We start from the raw sequence: 20,184 nt of genomic DNA on the forward strand, positions 1-20,184 counted from the left end.
AACAAAGAAGAGAGGTTCAGACTCATGAGAAGCAGAGACAGGATTTTAAAGTCATCGACAACTAACTGTCAAACTGTGGATTTTTTTTTATTACAAGAGAAACATGATGCAAACATAATTTTACAATCAAACAAAAGAAACGTTCAGGCTCATTCACTCTTTCTCCCCTCCTTTCATTCAACGAACACTATTATAATTCATCTCTTACACGATAACTAGACATTTTCTTTTCATACGTGTGACCCACTGAGGGCAGAGCTTTTCATTGTGGAGGAACAGTCTAGGCTGTGATAAGTGTAAGGTTAGAGGAAATCCTGAGCATTTATTCAAATAGAAACACAATAAGTGTTCATTATTTACTTTTAAATTTCCAGGCTTTCTTGCTGTCCAAATGTTGTAACTAGGTTAATGAAACATCCACCAATGTTTTCAGTTCCTCTTCTGTTCCTAATAGCTTCTCCTTCACATAGCAAAATAGGATTCCAATTCCAGGAAAGATTCATGCTGTTTTATGAAGCTCTTTCAAAATATGAAAACAGAACAATGCAAATCATAATTCCAACAAGAGCACACTGCGCTGAAGGTGAAGAGCAAGGTAACTAGATATTGATGACTCGACTCAGCTTCTGCACCCTGTTCAGCAAGATGTCGCCATGTTTGATGGTGGACTGAAACACACAAAGCGAACATGATGAAACACACAAAGTGAAAAAAATTAAAAAAAACAAAGGATTACTGTACTCACCGATACAAAGACAAGACGATTACGAATTTTCGCTTCTGAAAGCTTCATCAGGAAAAGAACACAAAAGACAACAAGTCGCGTAAGGCGAAAATACAATATTTAGTCAAGTAGCTGTCGAACTCACAGAATGAAACTGAACGCAATGCCATTTTTCAGCAAGACCGTATACTCGTAGCATCGTCAGTCCACCGCTCATGGCAAAGGCAGTGAAATTGACAAGAAGAGCGGGGTAGTAGTTGCGCTAAGAAGGATAGCACGCTTTTCTGTCCCTCTCTTTGTTTTAACTTTCTGAGCGTGTTTTTAATCCAAACATATCATATCTATATGTTTTTGGAATCAGGAACCGACAAGGAATAAGATGAAAGTGTTTTTAAATTGATTTGGACAATTTAATTTTGATAATAATTTTTATATATTTAATTTTCAGAGCTTGTTTTTAATCCGAATATAACATATTTATATGTTTTTTGAATCAGCAAATGATGGAGAATAAGATAAACGTAAATTTGGATCGTTTTATAAATTTTTAATTTTTTTTACAATTTTCAGATTTTTAATGACCAAAGTCATTAATTAATTTTTAAGCCACCAAGCTGAAATGCAATACCGAAGTCCGGGCTTCGTCGAAGATTACTTGACCAAAATTTCAACCAATTTGGTTGAAAAATGAGGGCGTGACAGTGCCGCCTCAACTTTCACGAAAAGCCGGATATGACGTCATCAAAGACATTTATCAAAAAAATGAAAAATACGTTCGGGGATTTCATACCCAGGAACTCTCATGTCAAATTTCATAAAGATCGGTCCAGTAGTTTAGTCTGAATCGCTCTACACACACACACAGACACACACACACACGCACACACGCACACACGCACATACACCACGACCCTCGTTTCGATTCCCCCTCGATGTTAAAATATTTAGTCAAAACTTGACTAAATATAACAAAAAGCAGACGCAACACACAAAGTGAACATGCTGAAACACACAGAAAATGAATAGGATTAATTTTAAAATTACAGAGAGGTATACAGAGACATGACCTGTTTATTTTCATACACATAGAACCCCACAAAAGCAAAAAGTTTTGCATGAATCAACCCTTTCCTGACTAAAAATAAAGCCTTATATCCATGCAAGCACTCATGAAGAGAACACTTAACACAACCGCAGGGAAACCAGACACAAAATTAACAAAAAGATACAAAAATCTGATAAAATCAGGTCTTTAAAAGGAGGTAAACTGAAAAGGTACATTTACTGAAGTTATGAATGGAAAATCTGAGAAATCAAGGTTACAGAAGGGAGGGAAGTCTCTGACTCGGGTGGGGTGTTCGACTGTTCCCTCAAAGATGTTGAATAAGTAGCCCAGAAAGAAAGTATTCTGCTTACCTGATACTGCCAGTTCTTGCTGTCGGGACGGTTGGTCTCCACAATGCCCCCAACCTTGTCGATTTTACAGTGCAGACGCCCTGCAGCAATGAATCGTGCCAGTTCCCTGCAAATGAAACAATATGTTTACTTCACTTAAAGGCACAGTAAGCCTCCCGTAAACCATCACAGAGCTCCCCGAGCGTCTAAATACAGCACAAACATACTTCCATTTGAACGCTCACCGAACGGGAACATCCTGGCTGCTTTCTGTCGAGCGTGAGACATTTTCCAAGAATTTATTTTCGTGGACTTGGCCCTGAAGAACAATGGCGCCTCGTTTTTGCGCTAGACCTAACTTTTAAAATTTAAATAATAAATTGACAGCTTGTTACACAAACATTCTTTAATCATAAAAGAATTCGTTTTTCATCAAGACAAGATCAGAACAATTCGAAGTTGTGAAAGTTTAAAAAAAGAAAAGCCCGGAAGCAGGGTCACGCAAGGGTCGTAGCAGACGACGGCCCGGTTTATCAGTGCAAATCGCCGTTCCTCTCAACAGTTCAAAAGCCATCGCTAGAGTTCTTGTGAACCACAGCCGTTGTTTCGTGCATAAAAAACGTGCTATTGTAAGCTACTCACAAAAAGTTAAGGATCACTTGCACACAAATTCATAACTTTCCAAATAAGAAAGCCAATGCGTTGGTATTTGGCAAACGTTTAATTCAATGCTTTAGTGATAAGGATACAACATTTCCTTCAATTTAGAGCAATCGTTTGGTCTGTACTTTTTATCAAAGTGTGTACGTATCGAAATTTAATTTCACAAAGTCGTTGAAATCACAAGACATGGCATTCAGATGCTCCCAAAAGTTCAGTAATGCGTGTAACCGCCCTGGCTGTTCTGGCACTCGACGCAGCGAGTCCTCATAGAGTTGACCAGGGTGGTGAAGATCCTCTGTGGAAGCGCCTGCCACTCAGCCTGCAGCATCCGGTAGAGGTGCTGGACATCCCTGGGAGGGGGGTGGTTGCTCCTCACTTTGCGATCCAACTCATCCCAGAGCTTCTCAATCGGGTTGAGATCGGGACTGCATGCTGGCCACTCCATTCTGTTGACTCCAGACTGCTGCAGGAAGTCGTTGACCACCCTTGCCCTGTGGGGGCGAGCGTTGTCATCCTGGTAGACAGCCTGCGGTCCCATCTGCTGCAGTGCAGGCACAGCCAGCGGTCGAAGGATCTCATCCCGGTATCGGAGGCCAGTCAGGTTACCCTGTACATGAAACAAGGGTGTTCTGTGGTGAAGGCTGAAGGCCCCCCAGACCATTACAGAACCTCCACCAAAGGCCACCTTTTCTTGGACAGTGGCGTCAATGTAGCGTTCCCCTTGGCGCCTCCAGACCCTCATTCGGTCGTCGTTGTGGTTCAGGGTGAAGCGTGATTCATCGCTGAACAGGACCTGGGACCATTGCTGACATGCCCACCTCACGTGACGTCTGCAGAAGACTCGGCGTGCTGCCCTATGGGCTGGAGTTAAGCGTGGCCGCCCAGCTGGGCGACGAGAACGGAGGTTAAACCCTCGAAGGCGATTCCGTACGGTCTGCTGGCTGATGTTGGTGTTAGTAGCCACCCTCAGCTGCCTTCGAATAATGCTGGAAGAGGCTGTTCTTGTTTGCAAGGCTAGTCGTTCAATGAGACGATCTTCACGTGGAGTTGTCTTCTTTGGTCGCCCAGGTCTGCGTCTTTCCTGGACCCTCCCAGTGGCTGTGAAACGTTGAATCAGTCTGACAATGACCGAGATGGACACGTGAAGTCGCCTGGCCACTTCGCGCTTGGGGACACCATCTTGGAACCATGCTCCCCCGAAATCGGCGTATGGCTGCCTGAATGGCGGGGTAAAAAACGGTCATACACGTAAAAATCCACTCGTGCTGAAAACATGAGTGAACGTGGGAGTCTAAGCCCATGAACGAAGAAGAAGAAGAAGGAACCATGCAACAGCTCGTCCCCTCTGAAACTCGTTCAATTTTCGTCGTGGAGGCATTGTCAGATAATGCCTAATACTGGTGGTATGTCTTTTCAAAAAGCCAAGCAAGTGACAGCATCTCACACATAAACAGCAGTTCTTGCAGGTGCATAATGGTTTTTCCATGTGGCTTGTGCAATGCGTTCGGGCTGAACGGTCCAAAACAAGGTCCTTTTTCGCAAGTTTCTGCTTTTTCTTTTGCTACCAAGCTCAGTAGTAGAGAATCCAGTGCAATTTTCCCACTAACACAACATCGCCCACTTACAGCTGAACAAGAATTCATAACAATTTATTTTGACTGAGAAATAAATAACAGTAGCGAACTGATTTTATTGAGCACCTGTTTTCTCATAGTGATCCTTAACTTTTTGTGAGTAGTGTAGATAAGCTCACGTCGAGTCGCATTCAAATGACTAACTATGACGACTGCATTGTGAAAAGGGGGAAAACTGGATCACACGGGTTCACGATGGCTCAGGGGTAAGATAAACCACGTAAAAATAAATTCTTTGAAAATTGTTCGCTCTTTACGGAGGGCACCTAGGATGTTCTCAATTGGTGAGTGTTTAAATGAAAGGGTGTTTGTACTGTGTGTAAAAGCCTGACCGTATCTGTGATGGTTTACGGGAGGCTTACTCTGCCTTTAAAAGGTTCATACAAAAAGAGATGGCAAATATCCGAGAGAGAAGGAACAAACAAACCCCAAAACAAACAAGCAAAAAGTCAAACCTTCAAAGGCTGACTGGCTCCCCCGTAACACTTACAACCAGTTTAATAACAGTCTGTGAATTCACTCCTTTAATTTGTCAGTGGCAATTTTATGTGCACATTCAGACAAACATAATTATGTTCATCTGTGCTATACAAGATTCCAGGTCCATTGTGAAATTTGTGTGCTTGAAAAAACATGTACACGGGAAGGTAAAGCTGTGCAGTTGCTGAACGATTTCCATGGTGAAAACTTTTCAAAGGTAACTCCCCAGTGGAGAAAAAAACCACACAATTACCTGAGCTCATCAGCTGCCTGATTTTCTGAACCTGCAACTCCAATAACTTCAAGTCTAAAATAACTTTCTGATCAATGAAGTCAAAGGTGCTACCAAATTTATACCAATGGCATCAACACTTTCCTGAGGTACTTCCCCTGGTACAAAACACACATCCACAAAGTTATACAGTTTAACCCAACCACCCGACGAGCCAAAGACATAACTTACTGATCGATGAAGTACACGGTGGTACCGAAGGCATCGGCCATGTACTGGAGCGTGAGACTGCGATAGGACTCCAAGAGCTGAGCGTACGCCATGATTCTCATCTCGCGCACATAGTGACGGAAGTGGGCGGCCATCAGTCGGTCACTCTTCATCAGCTCCTCCACCCCCGCTGAAAAAATGACGAAGATAAAAATCATGTCAGCCATTCCTTCAACAGGAAACTCCTTACATAGAAATAGAGTGATTAGGTAGGTCAGGGATGGCAAAATCTCAACATGTTTAACTCTTCAGCTGGGCGAGTAACTTCTAAAAAGCCACTAGCCCGCCAGAATTTTTGCTGGTCCAGTACATATCACAGTTGCTGCATCTGTTGTGTTTATGGCTTTGCAACTTGATATTACAACCCAAACTGTTGCACTGGAACAGAATATTCACTGGCCAGTCGGGCGAGTTGCCAGGCGGTTTCTACTACAAGCAGATTTGTTACTCGCCCTCGGCGATCGGGCGGACGATTTGGCCATCCCTGTAGGTAATCCCATAACCAAACATGATCGTAGGGGAGTGAGATGTCAGAGATCTCAACTTTTTTAGGGCCAGCTTTATGAGGGCGGTGCACACTTCTCTCCCTCGCTGCCTTCGCCTTCCCCGGACCTAAAGGGTCAGGTACCCATTTCTAGCTGGGTGGACAAGAGAGTGCTCTGAAATTTTTTTGTGTGCCCCCAATGGGGATCGATCCCTGACCTCCAGCGGGAAGTGCAAGCACTCTAACCACAAAGCCACCCAAGCTCTATTTGCGAACATCTGAACCAGCTCTAATGGTTTAACGATAGTACAAAATGTCAAGCTGTACTAAAAGCAAACCATTTAGGAATACTTTGCTTATTTTACGTACTCCTTATAGCGATCTGGAGGTTCTGGGTACGCATGAATATGCTAGACCCTGAACCCGTACAGCTAACAGTCTGTTACAACCACAAGCTGCCCTCTTCATAAAACAAGAAGAGCAAACGCTCGATCGAGTCACTTTCGCAGTTCTGAATATTATATGAGGCATCAGATGGACAGGAAGAAATTGCTATTCACAACACAATGAGTCACGTTCACATAAAATTTGAGCCCGGTCACTTTTATAGTTTCCGAGAAAAGCCCAACGTTAAGTTGTGTGTTGCCGAACAGAAAAGGCTAGTTATCTCCCTTGTTTTTCTGATAACGTTCGTAAAAGGCTACAGATGTAAATACTTTGATGTAAAGAATAATCCTACAAAGTTTCAATCACATCCGATGAACTTTGTCAAAGATATAAAATGTCTAATTTTTCCTTTGACGCTGACCTGTGACCTTGAAAAAGGTCAAAGGTCAACGAAACCATCGTTAAAGTGTAGAGGTCATTGGAGGTCACGACTAAACAAAATATGAGCCCGATCGCTTTGATAGTTTCCGAGAAAAGTCCAACGTTAAGGTGGTGTCTACGGACGGCCGGCCGGACGGCCGGCCGGACAGCCGGCCGGACAGACTAACACTGACCGATTACATAGTCACTTTTTCTCAAGTGACTCAAAAATACCAAAATAGAGTCACTGGTAAAACAGTGCACTGTGTCTTAAACTCACCCAGAGACAGGAAGAATTCGCTGTAGTGGCAGTCATAGAGAGAGAACAAATAGCGTTTGATTTGAGGCAGACCGTGAAGCACTTCCAGAATTTCAGACCCCTTCGTCACCTGCACACCAAACACTCAGCATGTTATTTGAATGAATCACAAGGCAGTAACCAACATTTACCTTAGAATTATCTGCCATATTTTAAAAGTGTAGATTTGAGGGAAAATGTTGCCATTCAACATAACATTTGAGAAACTAATCTCAGCCGTTTCATTCCTGCAAGCAAGGACACTTGGAAACACATCACCTTGTTGTATTCTGCCGAGCTTATAAAGTGACACTTGGAAACACATCACCTTGTTGTATTCTGCCCAGCTTATAAAGTGACACTTGGAAACACATCACCTTGTTGTATTCTGCCGAGTTTATAAAGTGAACAGAAACTCATGCACACACCTTTTCTCGCAGTTTTGGTCGCTCAAGGGCGATGACGCTGCAGAGGACGGTGTAGGTGACAAACTTGGGGTAGTCCATCAGCTCGTAGGACGTGAAGGTGGCGATGGTGTCCAGGAACAAGGTCGCCGCCTCCTTGAACTGACGGATGGACATGCAGTACACCCCGCGATACACCTTGAGGCGGTTACGTCGGTCCCAGTCCCCGCCCTCGTCTATCAACCTGGTGACATTAAAATAATGCCAATACATTATGTTGCAAAACAATAACATCCATTCACAAGAAGAATGACTGCAGGTGGAAGGCTCTAGTTCCAAAACATTGGTGTAAGAACACAAGAAGAATGACTGCAGGTGGAAGGCTCTAGTTCCAAAACACTGGTGTAAGAACACAAGAAGAATGACTGCAGGTGGAAGGCTCTAGTTCCAAAACACTGGTGTAAGAACACAAGAAGAATGACTGCAGGTGGAAGGCTCTAGTTCCAAAACATTGGTGTAAGAACACAAGAAGAATGACTGCAGGTGGAAGGCTCTAGTTCCACAACATTGGTGTAAGAACACAAGAAGAATGACTGCAGGTGGAAGGCTCTAGTTCCAAAACATTGGTGTAAGAACACAAGAATGACTGCAGGTGGAAGGCTCTAGTTCCAAAACATTGGTGTAAGAACACAAGACGAATGACTGCAGGTGGAAGGCTCTAGTTCCAAAACATTGGTGTAAGAACACAAGAACAACTGCAGGTGGAAGGCTCTAGTTCCAAAACACTGGTGTAAGAACACAAGAAACAAGAAATTCCTCCGAGGTAGGAAAAACACCCCCGTCAAAGGGAAATAACCTTCTCAGTTGGTGGCAGTGAGAATGGTTATTTCCCTTTGACCATTAATACGTCCCTGTATAAGTCCTTGTATAATTTTAATCCACCAATAACTCCCTGACCGTGTGTTTGACTGGTCCCAATTTTTGTAAGGACCGTCTCAGGAATGTATAGAACCTGTTCACCAAGTTTGGTGACGATCGGTCCGTTCATTCTTGAGATCTATATGCGAACACAAACACACAAACACCCAAACAAACACATCGAGCGAAACCTATACACACCCCTATAGACAGTCATTTGTATTGTAGTGCTTAATCAATTTTTCAAATAAAGTCTGACAGATCACATTTTACAAACAGTTTCAGCTGTTGTTTTTCTCTCAGTTATTTGTAAGCTTGTTACATTATTGCTTGTTTGTTTTAGAATGAAATTGTAAAGCGCCTGGAACCAATTGCTGGGACTTGCGCTATACAAAAGCTATTTATTATTATTATGGCCATGAAACTGATTCTTGAGAACTGCTTCTCTGCATAACTTCCCATCATCAAACCCTGCTGCTAGGTCTTACAAGTTACAATGCCAACTTACCGGACTGTGATAACATTTGACATTGAAACACACACACAACCCTGAATCAACTCACGTCTGTGCCTTTTCCAAGTTCTTGTTTATAAGGTCATGATCCATGTAGAAAAGTCCCAGTCGTATCAAATGGAACACCACATCCAAACGGTAACCAAGGGCGACTGTCTTGTCATAAGTTTTACGGAACTGCGTCAAAGCTTCAGCCTGGAAAAAAAAATCACAGAAATAAAACCAAGCACAAATAACTTTTATTCCTCACCCAAACCGTACAATTGGTAGGTTGGTCAGCTGTGTACAAACAACTTTTCCCTCCAAAGGAACCTTACTTGAGCATGACAAGAACAGTACACAAGAGTAATGCTCCATGTGAGCCAAACACAACTTTATCTCTAACCCCAAAACCAAACCACAACAGTCCCTTTCCTGACTTCTTGATGTTTTTTGCTTTAGTTTATAATACTGCAGTCATCAAGATATTCAATTCACTACACAATCAAACATCATCAAGATGTGAACTACAGTCTACACAAATACCCATATCTTCAGTAATGTAAAAAGAATGGATAAGTAGTAGAATTCCACAAGCATGATCTCTAAAAAAATCATTGGTTTAAGCAGCGCTGAAAGTCCACAAAACGGGGCACTGGCCTTTGGCTAGTACTTCTCATAATTTACTAGCCAGAGCAAATTTTACTCGCCAAACCAACCATTTGTTTCAGCAACTTTACTTGCAATTGGCTAGTAGATGAACATTACTACTCGCCAGTTCCATGTTTCTACTCGACATGGCAAGTAAAATACTCGCCACTTTCAGGCCTGACCCATAACTTCAGTAATGTAAAAAGAATGGATAAGAAATAGAATTCCAAAAGCACAATCTCTTAACCTTGTCTCCGATTTTGCTGAGATATTCTGCTCTGTCCAACAATGCATCTCTGATTTCTGTTTCACCCAGGTTCTTCTCTGCATCCTCGATAGCCTCATCAAGCTGCTTCAGTTTCTCCCCATTAGCTGTTTTCATTGTTGCCATAAGTTTGTCGTCCATCTTCCAGCCGAGGTCTTTGCACAATTCCTCATATAACGGAGCCATATCTGCAAAAAAAACCATCAAATAAGATTATAAATTTATAGTCCTACTTCGAAAGGTATAGACCAATATAACTTATAAATATAATAGAGTTACAATTCAAAACAGATTTAATACAGTTTACACTGAATTAATGTTGTTATGCAATTAAATCAGTTCCGTTAAAAGAATCTACTGTCAGTGTCAATGTGCATGCGAAAAGTGAGGACAGTCTTTAACACACAATAGCAATGTTGTGATTGTGATTGTGATATGTGTATCATTATCAAGGAACTTACTTCACATACCAAGCACGCCAGCTGACCCTGTCAAAGATGAATGAATCAAAATCAAATGACCAAAATTGTAGGTCTTCTTATTGTCACAATAAAACACTATTGGGTAATCTTGAACTTTAGCATGTTAAATTCATAGCTCAGAATCCAGTGACATTCTTTAGGCCAAAAAAAAAAAATGCTTTGGTTACGGTTTCATGGCCAAAAAAAATAGGGTAGGTAGGTCGATTAAACTTTTTTTTTGGTTTTTTTTTTGGTTGGTCCCTCTTGAAATGATAAAAATATTTGTGTATGCAGGATATTCGAGGTATTTTCATATTGGTGTATTTGGAACCACAGATATTAATTACTTTTTCATGTTAAGAAAAAAAAACTGGACATACCCTTTAAACTGTATAGTGCCACTAGTGAACACAGTTTTCGAGAGTCATGCCAAAGTCCAGTTCGAAAGAGTCTTCGGGCTCGGCACTTATTTTCGTCGACCCAACACATTTTATCCCGAACAGTTTGCCGTCCAAAGTTGGATAAAAATCATGAAAAATGTCCACCAAGGTTGCACTCTTCGAGTACCGACTTATCAGTCGTGTTTGTTCGATATGAACGCACTTTCCGAATACGATTGCAAATGCAGACGACATCTTTTTACGTTCGCGCAACGAACGAACGCACGAGACTGACTTCCCTTGGATATGGGAGTTGTAAAAAGCGGAGTGGTGTCCCTTGTCGGGCTTGTTGTTGTCTGCTCGCCGGCGATCGATGTTTTCTCTGTGCCGTGGTGTTGTCGTTTTCGGTGGGTTTTTGTGTGTGTGTGTGGTTTTTTTTGTGTGTATGTATGTGTTTGGTTCATTTTATTTTTAGCTTTAGGACCAAAAAAAAAGTTTAGGGTCGGCCCCAAAAGTTAGGGTCGGTCGGGAAACCGTAACCAAAGCATTTTTTTTTTTTGGCCTTACTTATTTTTGATACAAGTCCATGTAAGCAAGCCAAAGAACATTTGTCGTGAAATTAATTGACGGATTGAGCTTCAAACTTTAGCATAATTAATTACGCAGTGGCTACACTTACGCCGCCCGTAACTTTTCCCTTCTTTGCTTTGATTACGCCACAAAGCATTTCCCCGCCAGGGCCGCGCTCTACTTCCGGTTTGAGCAGCCATTTTAAAGCGTGGGTCGAGTGAGGACAGACGTGTTCAACAGTTCCATTAGTAGTGGTTGTGCGTTTCTACCCGTATGCAGGCTGGTTTTCTTTAGTCATGGATAGCGGACTTCACAGCGAAGCAGTTTTGACAGTAGGAAGTACGTTCGAGTCCTTCGACAGGTTGCAAAAAGTTATCTCGGACTTTGAAACGAACGCGTTCGTCCAGCTCTACGTTCGGTCGTCGCGAACCCTGCAGGTGCAGTGCAAACGAGCCCCCAGAAAGACTTTCAACGAAGCATTGCAGTTTGGCGAGTTGGACTATGCCTGCATCAACGGAGGACGAAACCATCTGATGCAAACAAATAACCACTACATTTTCCCTCCAATTAACCTGTACGCATAGTACACATATGGGAAAAATGTAACCCATAGTAGATTCTGATTCAGTACAGTACATCCTAGTACACACCATGGACTGGAGGAAATTCCACCACAAATCATACACAAATGATTCCTTGTTTGGAGAAACAAAATAACGGGATGGGTTGAGCAAACAACTACTTCACTCCCCACATTCACCTGTACCATTAGTACAGATAAAAATACGGAATAAACCCGTTAAAGGAACAGTGAAATCTATAATCACTGAGCCTCATATAAGCCTCAATCACTGAGAGGATATCTGGAAAATCAACCACCAGTACATACAAGTATGTCCTAACAAGGGACATGAATAATAATGAGCGTGTTACGACAGTAAAATGGCGTCATGTCGTAACTAGAGAATGTCCGGGTAGGATCACACCGCGCCGTGATCAAAGTCTGACCGAGTGACTCCACGACTCGTGGAAAAGGTGTAACCGAAGCCTGCAGTGAGCGGGTTACGACAGTAAAATGACATCATGCCGTAACAATAGAATTTTTGAGTCGAATTACGACTTGAAAAAGGCGTAACAGTAGCCCCTACCAATTAATTAATTTGGTTGTTTAATCGACGAAAATGCACCGAAAATGGCGTACATTGTCAACCATGGGACATCATTTACACGAAAGAGTTGTCTCCCTTGTTCGCTCATACGGATAATTCCTTCTTTGACCCATGTAAACGAAATGCATTCGTACAGTTCATCGGAGTTCATTCCGTAACTTCAAACGGATCTAAAATGACTTGTTATGATTACAAGTGCAGGTTCTACAAATTTGGAGACTTAAATGCCTCTGAATTCTGATCTATGAATTTAACACGCTAAAGTTCAAGATTACCCACTATTGGCTCAAACACTGACTGACAGTCTCACTTTCCTATTAAATCTTTCACGAACACACACACACAAATATTGTGCAAATGAGAGTGACAAATCAAAATAGACGTTCTATGACAAAGCTCTAGGTACACCTGAAAAAATGATTTCTTACTGTCTGTTTTGATGGCCTCCAAAAGTTTTGACTTAGCGGCTGCATCGTTCTTGTTCTTGGGTAGTTCCAGGTGAAATTTTAGCTGAGCAAGTTCCAAGTTAGGGTTCTTAGGCAGCCCTTCATCTTCTAGATTTTCCGCCGGCATGATTATTGTAGACGGAAGTGGAGGATAGCTGTTTCGTTGTCACGCATGCGCAAGGAGGGGACGTTAGGCACGATATGTTCGTGAGTTTCCTCCCCTTGGTCAGTGCAAAACGTGGTTTCGCTTTCAGCTAGTCCAAACCAGGAATTTACTGTTCACATCCATAATAATGAATGGCCTGTTCGACCAACAACAGCAACAACAGCAGAAAAACAGAACAGAACTGAAAAGGAAAGCCGATGAGCCCTTACAGCAGAAAAGGTAAGGTGAATGGCATATTTGAGACTTTCGACAGCCTGCAATCAGCTCTGAGTTCCTCTTGTATCATGCGAAAAAGGCCGTGTCTACTGAAGTCTGATCATGCTAATAATATCAAGAAGAAAGTGGATGTCCTTTTCAATATCTTCTGGAAACACAGAAAATGTCATCAAACTGATAGCCTGCATGGAAGCATTGGCAAGATGCTTCTGAATTCCCGGGCTAAGCACCCCCCTCCCACATACACACACAGCTCACATGGCTGTAAAACAAACAAAAAAACAGTGAACAACCAAATCCCAGCACTACCGTCGGCAAACTTCCTCACATCAGCTGAACTAACCCCACACTTCTATGAGGGGTATGATACATGATAACATATCCTCCAGAGGCAGGTCGACTAAAAACAACAGCCAGTGCCCACTCCAAAACAGACCAATTCAGAGGCTCGATCTTTGTAAAAAACCAAAACCAACAACAACCCATTATAGAATGGAACAGCCTCGATAACTAAATTCACAAGTAACTGTTCAGTGAAAGTTGTGTTGTGTGACACCAAAACAGAATGTTGTATTTTCGCCTTACGCGACTTGTTGTATAGTTGCTTCAGCTTTGATTGAGCCATAGGGTTGTGTATGAAATTTGCATTAGTCTTTCTTTTTCTTGCTGAGTGTATGTACAGTCTAGAGAGGAGACGGACATGGTGTGAGCTTGTCCAGGGGGGTATATGAACATCTCAGTGGCAGGGGGATGGAAGCACTTGCTAATGAGTGGGAGTGTGTATGCGCGTGGTGTGCACGAGGATGTATGCACGTGAGTGATATTTGTAAATGTGTATTATGATAATATCATCTTTATATTTATATTATTGAAATTGTTATATCTCGATGTGCAGCGCTAAGAGCATAGTTAAATTTGTGAAGCGGCGCTATATAAGCTATCTTTATTATTATTATTATAATGGAGAGAAAAAAAACCACCTTATTGGGAATCCTTTTGGTTGGTTGTTGTGGGCAAATGATCATTGTCAAGAGCTGTTCACCAGGACAGGTATGACGGGCGCTGTGGCGGGGTGGTAAGACGTCGGCCTCTTAATCGGAAGGTGGAGGGTTCGAATCCCGGCTGCGGCTGCCTGGTGGGTTAAGTGTGGAGATTTTTTCGGTCTCCCAGGTCAACTTATGTGCAGACCTGCTAGTGACTCATCCCCCTTCGTGTGTATACGCAAGCACAAGACCAAGTGCGCACGGAAAAGATCCTGTAATCCATGTCAGAGTTCGGTGGGTTATAGAAACACGAGAATACCCAGCATGCTTCCTCCGAAAGCGGCGTATGGCTGCCTAAATGGCGGGGTAAAAACGGTCATACACGTAAAATTCCACTCGTGCGTGTGCAAAAACACGAGTGTACGTGGGAGTCTAAGCCCATGAACGAAGAAGAAGAAGAAGACCAGGACAGGTTCAACTGTATAAGATTTGTTGTTGTCTTTGTTGTAATTTGTGGGTTCAGTGTTGCTGATTGGGTATTTTGCAGTCATAATTTTTATGTTGCTGTTTGTAAGTGTACTCTGATGAAACAAGCTTGCCAAAGAAGGAATTATGTAGAGCAGCTGTCAGGGAAGTCTGTGATTTCACTGTACTCCTAATACGAAGAATCTTTTGTAATGTATCTTTGATGGTGTATGCTTTTAATTAAGCGTTGTTGACTATGAATGTAGATGTAAATGCTTGTATAACTGTGTTTTAATTTTAAATGTGTCAAGCGCAAAGAGCATAATTGTAAAGTTATGATGTTGCGCTATATAAATGCTCATTTATTATTATTATTATAATATTTGATAGCCTGGATGCAGAACAGCTAATTAATTTACAGTTCTTTTAACAGCAACTTGAATTTCATCGGCGTCTCGTAGGGTTTCTTTCATTATGTTTTAGCTTTCACATAGTCTTTGAATTTGCAAGAGAATACAAATCAGAACCATACGAACATTGATGGCAGATGTTCCATGAAAGAAGAAAGAAGAAGTGAATCGTTCATCAACACAGAGATACTGTGAAAAAGATCACTCACCTGAGCCTAACAGTAAATAACGCTGTCATGAACACTAATGATGGACATAATTATGTCAATAGCAGTCATATTAACAGACTTAATTACATAGAAATGGTAATTGGTGTAGAACAAATGACAATGGCTGGAGTATTCTGAAAATATGCACTCCAAGCATGGTTCTATCATAAACTGATAAAGATATTACAATGTATAATAAAACTACCTAAAAGCGGTTCACATCATAATATAGAAGACCTCCTCCCTTTGAGAGAGAGAGAGAGAGAGAGAGAGAGAGAGAGAGAGAGAGAGAGAGAGAGAGAGAGAGAGACACGAGAGAGAGAGAGACTCGAGAGAGAGAGAGACAGAGAGAGACAGAGAGAGACAGAGACAGAGAGAGAACAGACAGATAGATATATATTAATAGACAGACAGACCAAGAGAGGGACAGAGAGACTAAAAGAGAGAGACAGAGACAGGAAGAGAAATAGAGAAAAGACACTGACAGACATGCAGACACACACACACACACACACACACACACACACACACACACACACACACACACACACACACACACACACACACACACACACACACACACACACACACTCTCGTTCAAATCACACGTGTGTATATCAGGTAAATGAGGTCATGTCAAGCAAGTCTGCCAGGGACCTGTTTTTCCACTGCTTATGATGCCAAAGTCACCGAGACAAACGTCATTATATAGAAACAAAAATTACGCTCGCTAATTACCCTCGATGAATTTTTAGAACAAACACGTCACGCCACACTTTCAGAGTGACGTTTCTTTGCTTTGACGTAATAGATTGCACGAGGCTTTAGAAGAGATCGAGGTTCCAAAACAAGCGTCTTCAATTAATTTTAGCTGCCTCGACTGCTTGACATTTTCAGTAAAATACACGTAGAGTATGTAGGATAAACAGAATACTACATGGCTTGCTGTGTCGTACCAGATTTACACTCGTTGCTTTTTCAAATAGTGAACAACTCGCTTTCGCTCGCAGTTCAATATTTAAAAAAACAACTCGTGTAAATCTGGTACGACACAGCAAGCCATGTAGTATTCTCTATTAAAATACTAAATTATATTATTTGTTCAATTAATGTCATAATTGTCAAACTTGGAAAATAATTGGATTACAATATGATTTTCACGAAAAGGAAGATATTTGTAAGCTACAGTGAATATCTCAAATATGTTTTCAAAAACTTACACCCCCCCAAAAAAAACAAAATTCCTAAAGGGACCCATGGACTTACAGGAGCGAAAGCCATTTTTGGCTCACGTAAGTGTAGCCTTGGGGGAAGAATTTACCCGATGCTCCCCAGCATATCGTAAGAGGCGACTAACGGATTCTGTTTCTCCTTTTACCCTTGTTAGGTGTTTCTTGTATAGAATATAGTCAATGTTTGTAAAGATTTTTAGTCAAGCAGTATGTAAGAAATGTTAAGTCCTTTGTACTGGAAACTTGCATTCTCCCAGTAAGGTAATATATTGTACTACGTTGCAAGCCCCTGGAGCAATTTTTTGATAAATAGTGCTTTTGTGAACAAGAAACAATTGACAAGTGGCTCTATCCCATCTCCCCCCTTCCCCCGTCGCGATATGACCTTTGTGGTTGAAAACGACGTTAAACACCAAATAAAGTAAAGTAAAGTTCTCTTTTTACACATTTTTATATTTAGTCAAGTTTTGACTAAATATTTTAACATCGAGGGGGAATCGAAACGAGGGTCGTGGTGTATGTGCGTGTGTCTGTGTGTGTGTGTGTGTGTCTGTGTGTGTGTGTGTGTGTGTGTAGAGCGATTCAGACTAAACTACTGGACCGATCTTTATGAAATTTGACATGAGAGTTCCTGGGTATGAAATCCCCGAACGTTTTTTTCATTTTTTTTATAAATGTCTTTGATGACGTCATATCCGGCTTTTCGTGAAAGTTGAGGCGGCACTGTCACGCCCTCATTTTTCAACCAAATTGGTTGAAATTTTGGTCAAGTAATCTTCGACGAAGCCCGGGGTTCGGTATTGCATTTCAGCTTGGTGGCTTAAAAATTAATTAATGACTTTGGTCATTAAAAATCTGAAAATTGTAAAAAAAAATACAAATTTATAAAACGATCCAAATTTACGTTTATTTTATTCTCCATCATTTGCTGATTCCAAAAACATATAAATATGTTATATTCGGATTAAAAACAAGCTCTGAAAATTAAATATATAAAAATTATTATCAAAATTAAATTGTCCAAATCAATTTAAAAACACTTTCATCTTATTCCTTGTCGGTTCCTGATTCCAAAAACATATAGATATGATATGTTTGGATTAAAAACACGCTCAGAAAGTTAAAACAAAGAGAGGTACAGAAAAGCGTGCTATCCTTCTTAGCGCAACTACTACCCCGCTCTTCTTGTCAATTTCACTGCCTTTGCCATGAGCGGTGGCCTGACGATGCTACGAGTAAAATTGCATTGTGTTTCATTCTGTGAGTTCGACAGCTACTTGACTAAATATTGTATTTTCGCCTTACGCGACTTGTTTCTTCTCTGTTTACACATTTTTTCTTCTCTTTTTACACATTTTTTCTTCTCTTTTTACACATTTTTTCCCCAACCATCATTGTACATGTAAGGTGCAAGTTTAAACACATCGATTCTTAAATTTAGTTTCTATAATAGTTCGTCTCCTTGACTGACTTTAACATAGATCTTACATGTACGCTTACGTAATCGTGTCAAGGTGTTTTTGCGTGGGAAAAAAGTGAAGAAAAAACAGACAGCCAGAAATGTGTGCAGGCAAAGCCGTGTAGGAGATTGCACTAAACTGACTTATCCAAACAAAAGTTTTATTTTCTTGAACAAGATCAGACGGTGTAAGAAAACAGACTGCATTGAAAAAACTGTATCACAAGGGCAGAAGTCTCTTTAACGGCGTTGAGTTATTCCAATAGCCTCTCCGGGCAATACTAAACAGACCCTGAGAGTCATGTATTCCAATAGAATCTCAGGCTAATGCTGACTCAAGTGGATCTCCACAGGTGTGGGCCTATAGGATGGAAAGCATACAGGTTACATGTTTCTCTTTTGTGCGGTTTGATATGCCAGACTGAAAGCAGGTCCGCTTCAACAAAAAGTTACAAGTGTAAGACAAATCTGCGATATGGAATTGTGTCTCATTCCACTGGGGTGAAAAAACATAGGTGGGTCATCTAGGTTCGTAATACAACTGCGTAACATTCACTCCCTCTGTTTACACATACAGGGTCTTTTGAATTTCATCGGCTGCGTCTCGTGAGGTTTCTTTCACGTTGATTTAGCTTTCATACAGTCTTTGATCTTGCAAAACCTAAGAGTGATTGCCTTCTTTGTCCAAGATTTGCAACGTTGTTGATTTTGCTAAAACGGACATTGAGTTAACGAATTCCACTTGAATGTCCAGAGAAATCTTCAGTGAGTTTTCACCTTGATACACACTTTGCTCATCTCATGAAGCAAGAGCCTATTTTGCAAAAACTTCAGTTGATTTTGCTGTCAAGAAAAACAAAGTTGTTTCTGTGTGTGTGTGTGTGTGTTTGTGGTGTCAGTGTGTGTGTGTGTTTGTGGTGTCAGTGTGTGTGTGTGTGTGTGTTTGTGGTTTCAATGTGTGTGTGTGTGCGCGCGCGCACTGCACACATGTGTGCGCATGTGTGTGCGCTTGCGAGCTTGTGCCAGTGTGCGTGCGAGTAGGCCTACATGTTGCGCATGTGTTGAGTGTTTGTTATTGTTGTTGTTGAGCAATCGTAATACAGTTACTGCTACACGCACTTCCCACGCTAACTCGGTACTGGCGCCACGGTAGAAGTAGTAGAACGAATGCACGTACGTGTTGTTACCTTCAATCAGATAGATTCAGTATTCGCGAGATACGCTGTGCACGTGCCATGTTGGCAGCGGGCCACATCATGTCTATTATTTTGTCTGTTCTTTTTGAATGCCGCGACCAGAATTTCCTCTATCGCTCTTGCTGGAGCTTTCTCTTGATAGTGTACACTTTTATTTACCGAACACTCTCTGCTAAGCTTCCAGAGGCGGAAAATGCCATAAACAGACAGGTGCACACGTACGTACACACACACACACACACACACAAACACACACACACCCACACATGTCCGCGCACGTACGTACGTACGCACGCACGCATGCTCACACGCACACACCAACACACCCATACACACACACACACACACACACTGGGAGAGAGCCTGAGAGAGAGAGAGAGAGAGAGAGAGAGCGGGAGGGAGAGAGACACAGAGAGACATACGTACAGACAGACAGAAACAAAGACAGACAGACCGACGGATACACCCAGACAGACAGACAGACAGACAGGAGAGAAAGAAAGATGCTTGAACGGCAATTGGCTTGGAGTTGAAATCTCTAGAAGCAGCTTCAGTGTTCTGTTGCTGTGCCGTTCCTGTGAGTCAGCAGCACTCTTTGGCTGATGCTGGTAAACACGGTAAAACAAACATCTCATGTGCAGCTAAATTTATCACAGGCTCTTTCTTGTTGATGTAGAACAAGAATTCGATCAAATATCGCATTCAAAACAAGTATAAATAGTTTAAGATGACGACAAGAAAATACTCCAGTGCTTAGTAAAACGATCACAAACTGAAACTTTCATTCTAGCATGTTTTTACCGGAAATGTGAGGCCTTGTTTAGTATTCACCCCCTTCAACCCAAGTGCAGGAAGGTGTGGGATAGGGTGGGTATAAATGTAATCCGCGGTGCTAGATATTTCGAGGAGGTCCGAGGCCACGGGACTCTGTGCAATGCTGGTGCCAGCATTCGTGTGACCATTCCCTAGTCCTGTGACTGTTGTCAGAAATTTGAAAAAACACTGACCATGTTTTCTTGATAGCAATGCTACCCGTGGCGCCTAATTGTCCTCCTTTTGATCTTCTTCCAATGTGAGGAATTTGAAAAAACACTGACGATGTTT

At 41.7% G+C, this 20,184-nt stretch overlaps 2 protein-coding genes across 2 annotated transcripts in view; one reads left to right on the forward strand and one right to left on the reverse strand.

The window, feature by feature from the left end:
• Window positions 1-71: 71 nt before the first annotated feature.
• On the reverse strand, window positions 72-12,912 carry LOC138963918 (26S proteasome non-ATPase regulatory subunit 6-like). The gene is made up of 8 exons (XM_070335777.1): window positions 12,727-12,912; window positions 9,701-9,906; window positions 8,873-9,018; window positions 7,416-7,635; window positions 6,970-7,078; window positions 5,360-5,528; window positions 2,141-2,246; window positions 72-668 (listed from the first exon to the last, which is right to left on the reverse strand). Exons 1-8 carry the CDS (start codon window positions 12,869-12,871, stop codon window positions 600-602), a joined length of 1,170 nt encoding a protein of 389 aa, XP_070191878.1. The 5' UTR covers window positions 12,872-12,912; the 3' UTR covers window positions 72-599.
• Window positions 12,913-12,971: 59 nt separating this feature from the next.
• LOC138963917 (protein arginine N-methyltransferase 6-like) overlaps window positions 12,972-20,184 on the forward strand; it is a 28,183-nt gene continuing 20,970 nt past the window's right edge. Inside the window, exon 1 of the mRNA XM_070335774.1 lies at window positions 12,972-13,129. Coding sequence (XP_070191875.1) covers window positions 13,038-13,129 — 92 coding nt within the window. The 5' untranslated portion in view covers window positions 12,972-13,037. The remainder of the gene's footprint in view (window positions 13,130-20,184) is intronic.

This window comes from Littorina saxatilis, linkage group LG4, assembly GCF_037325665.1.
Source record: "Littorina saxatilis isolate snail1 linkage group LG4, US_GU_Lsax_2.0, whole genome shotgun sequence".
Classification (NCBI taxonomy): Eukaryota; Metazoa; Mollusca; class Gastropoda; order Littorinimorpha; family Littorinidae; genus Littorina; species Littorina saxatilis.

What these genes read in the sequence shown, in the direction of transcription:
- LOC138963918 (XM_070335777.1), bottom strand. Translation starts at nt 12,871, where the DNA reads ATGCCGGCGGAAAATCTAGAAGATGAAGGGCTGCCTAAGAACCCTAAC. An exon ending in GGAGGCCATCAAAACAGACA is followed by an intron (nt 9,907 to 12,726) that starts GTAAGAAATCAT and finishes TTTTTTTTGCAG; the next exon opens with ATATGGCTCCGTTATATGAG. An exon ending in CGAATTCTTCCTGTCTCTGG is followed by an intron (nt 5,529 to 6,969) that starts GTGAGTTTAAGA and finishes TCATTTTTTCAG; the next exon opens with CGGGGGTGGAGGAGCTGATG.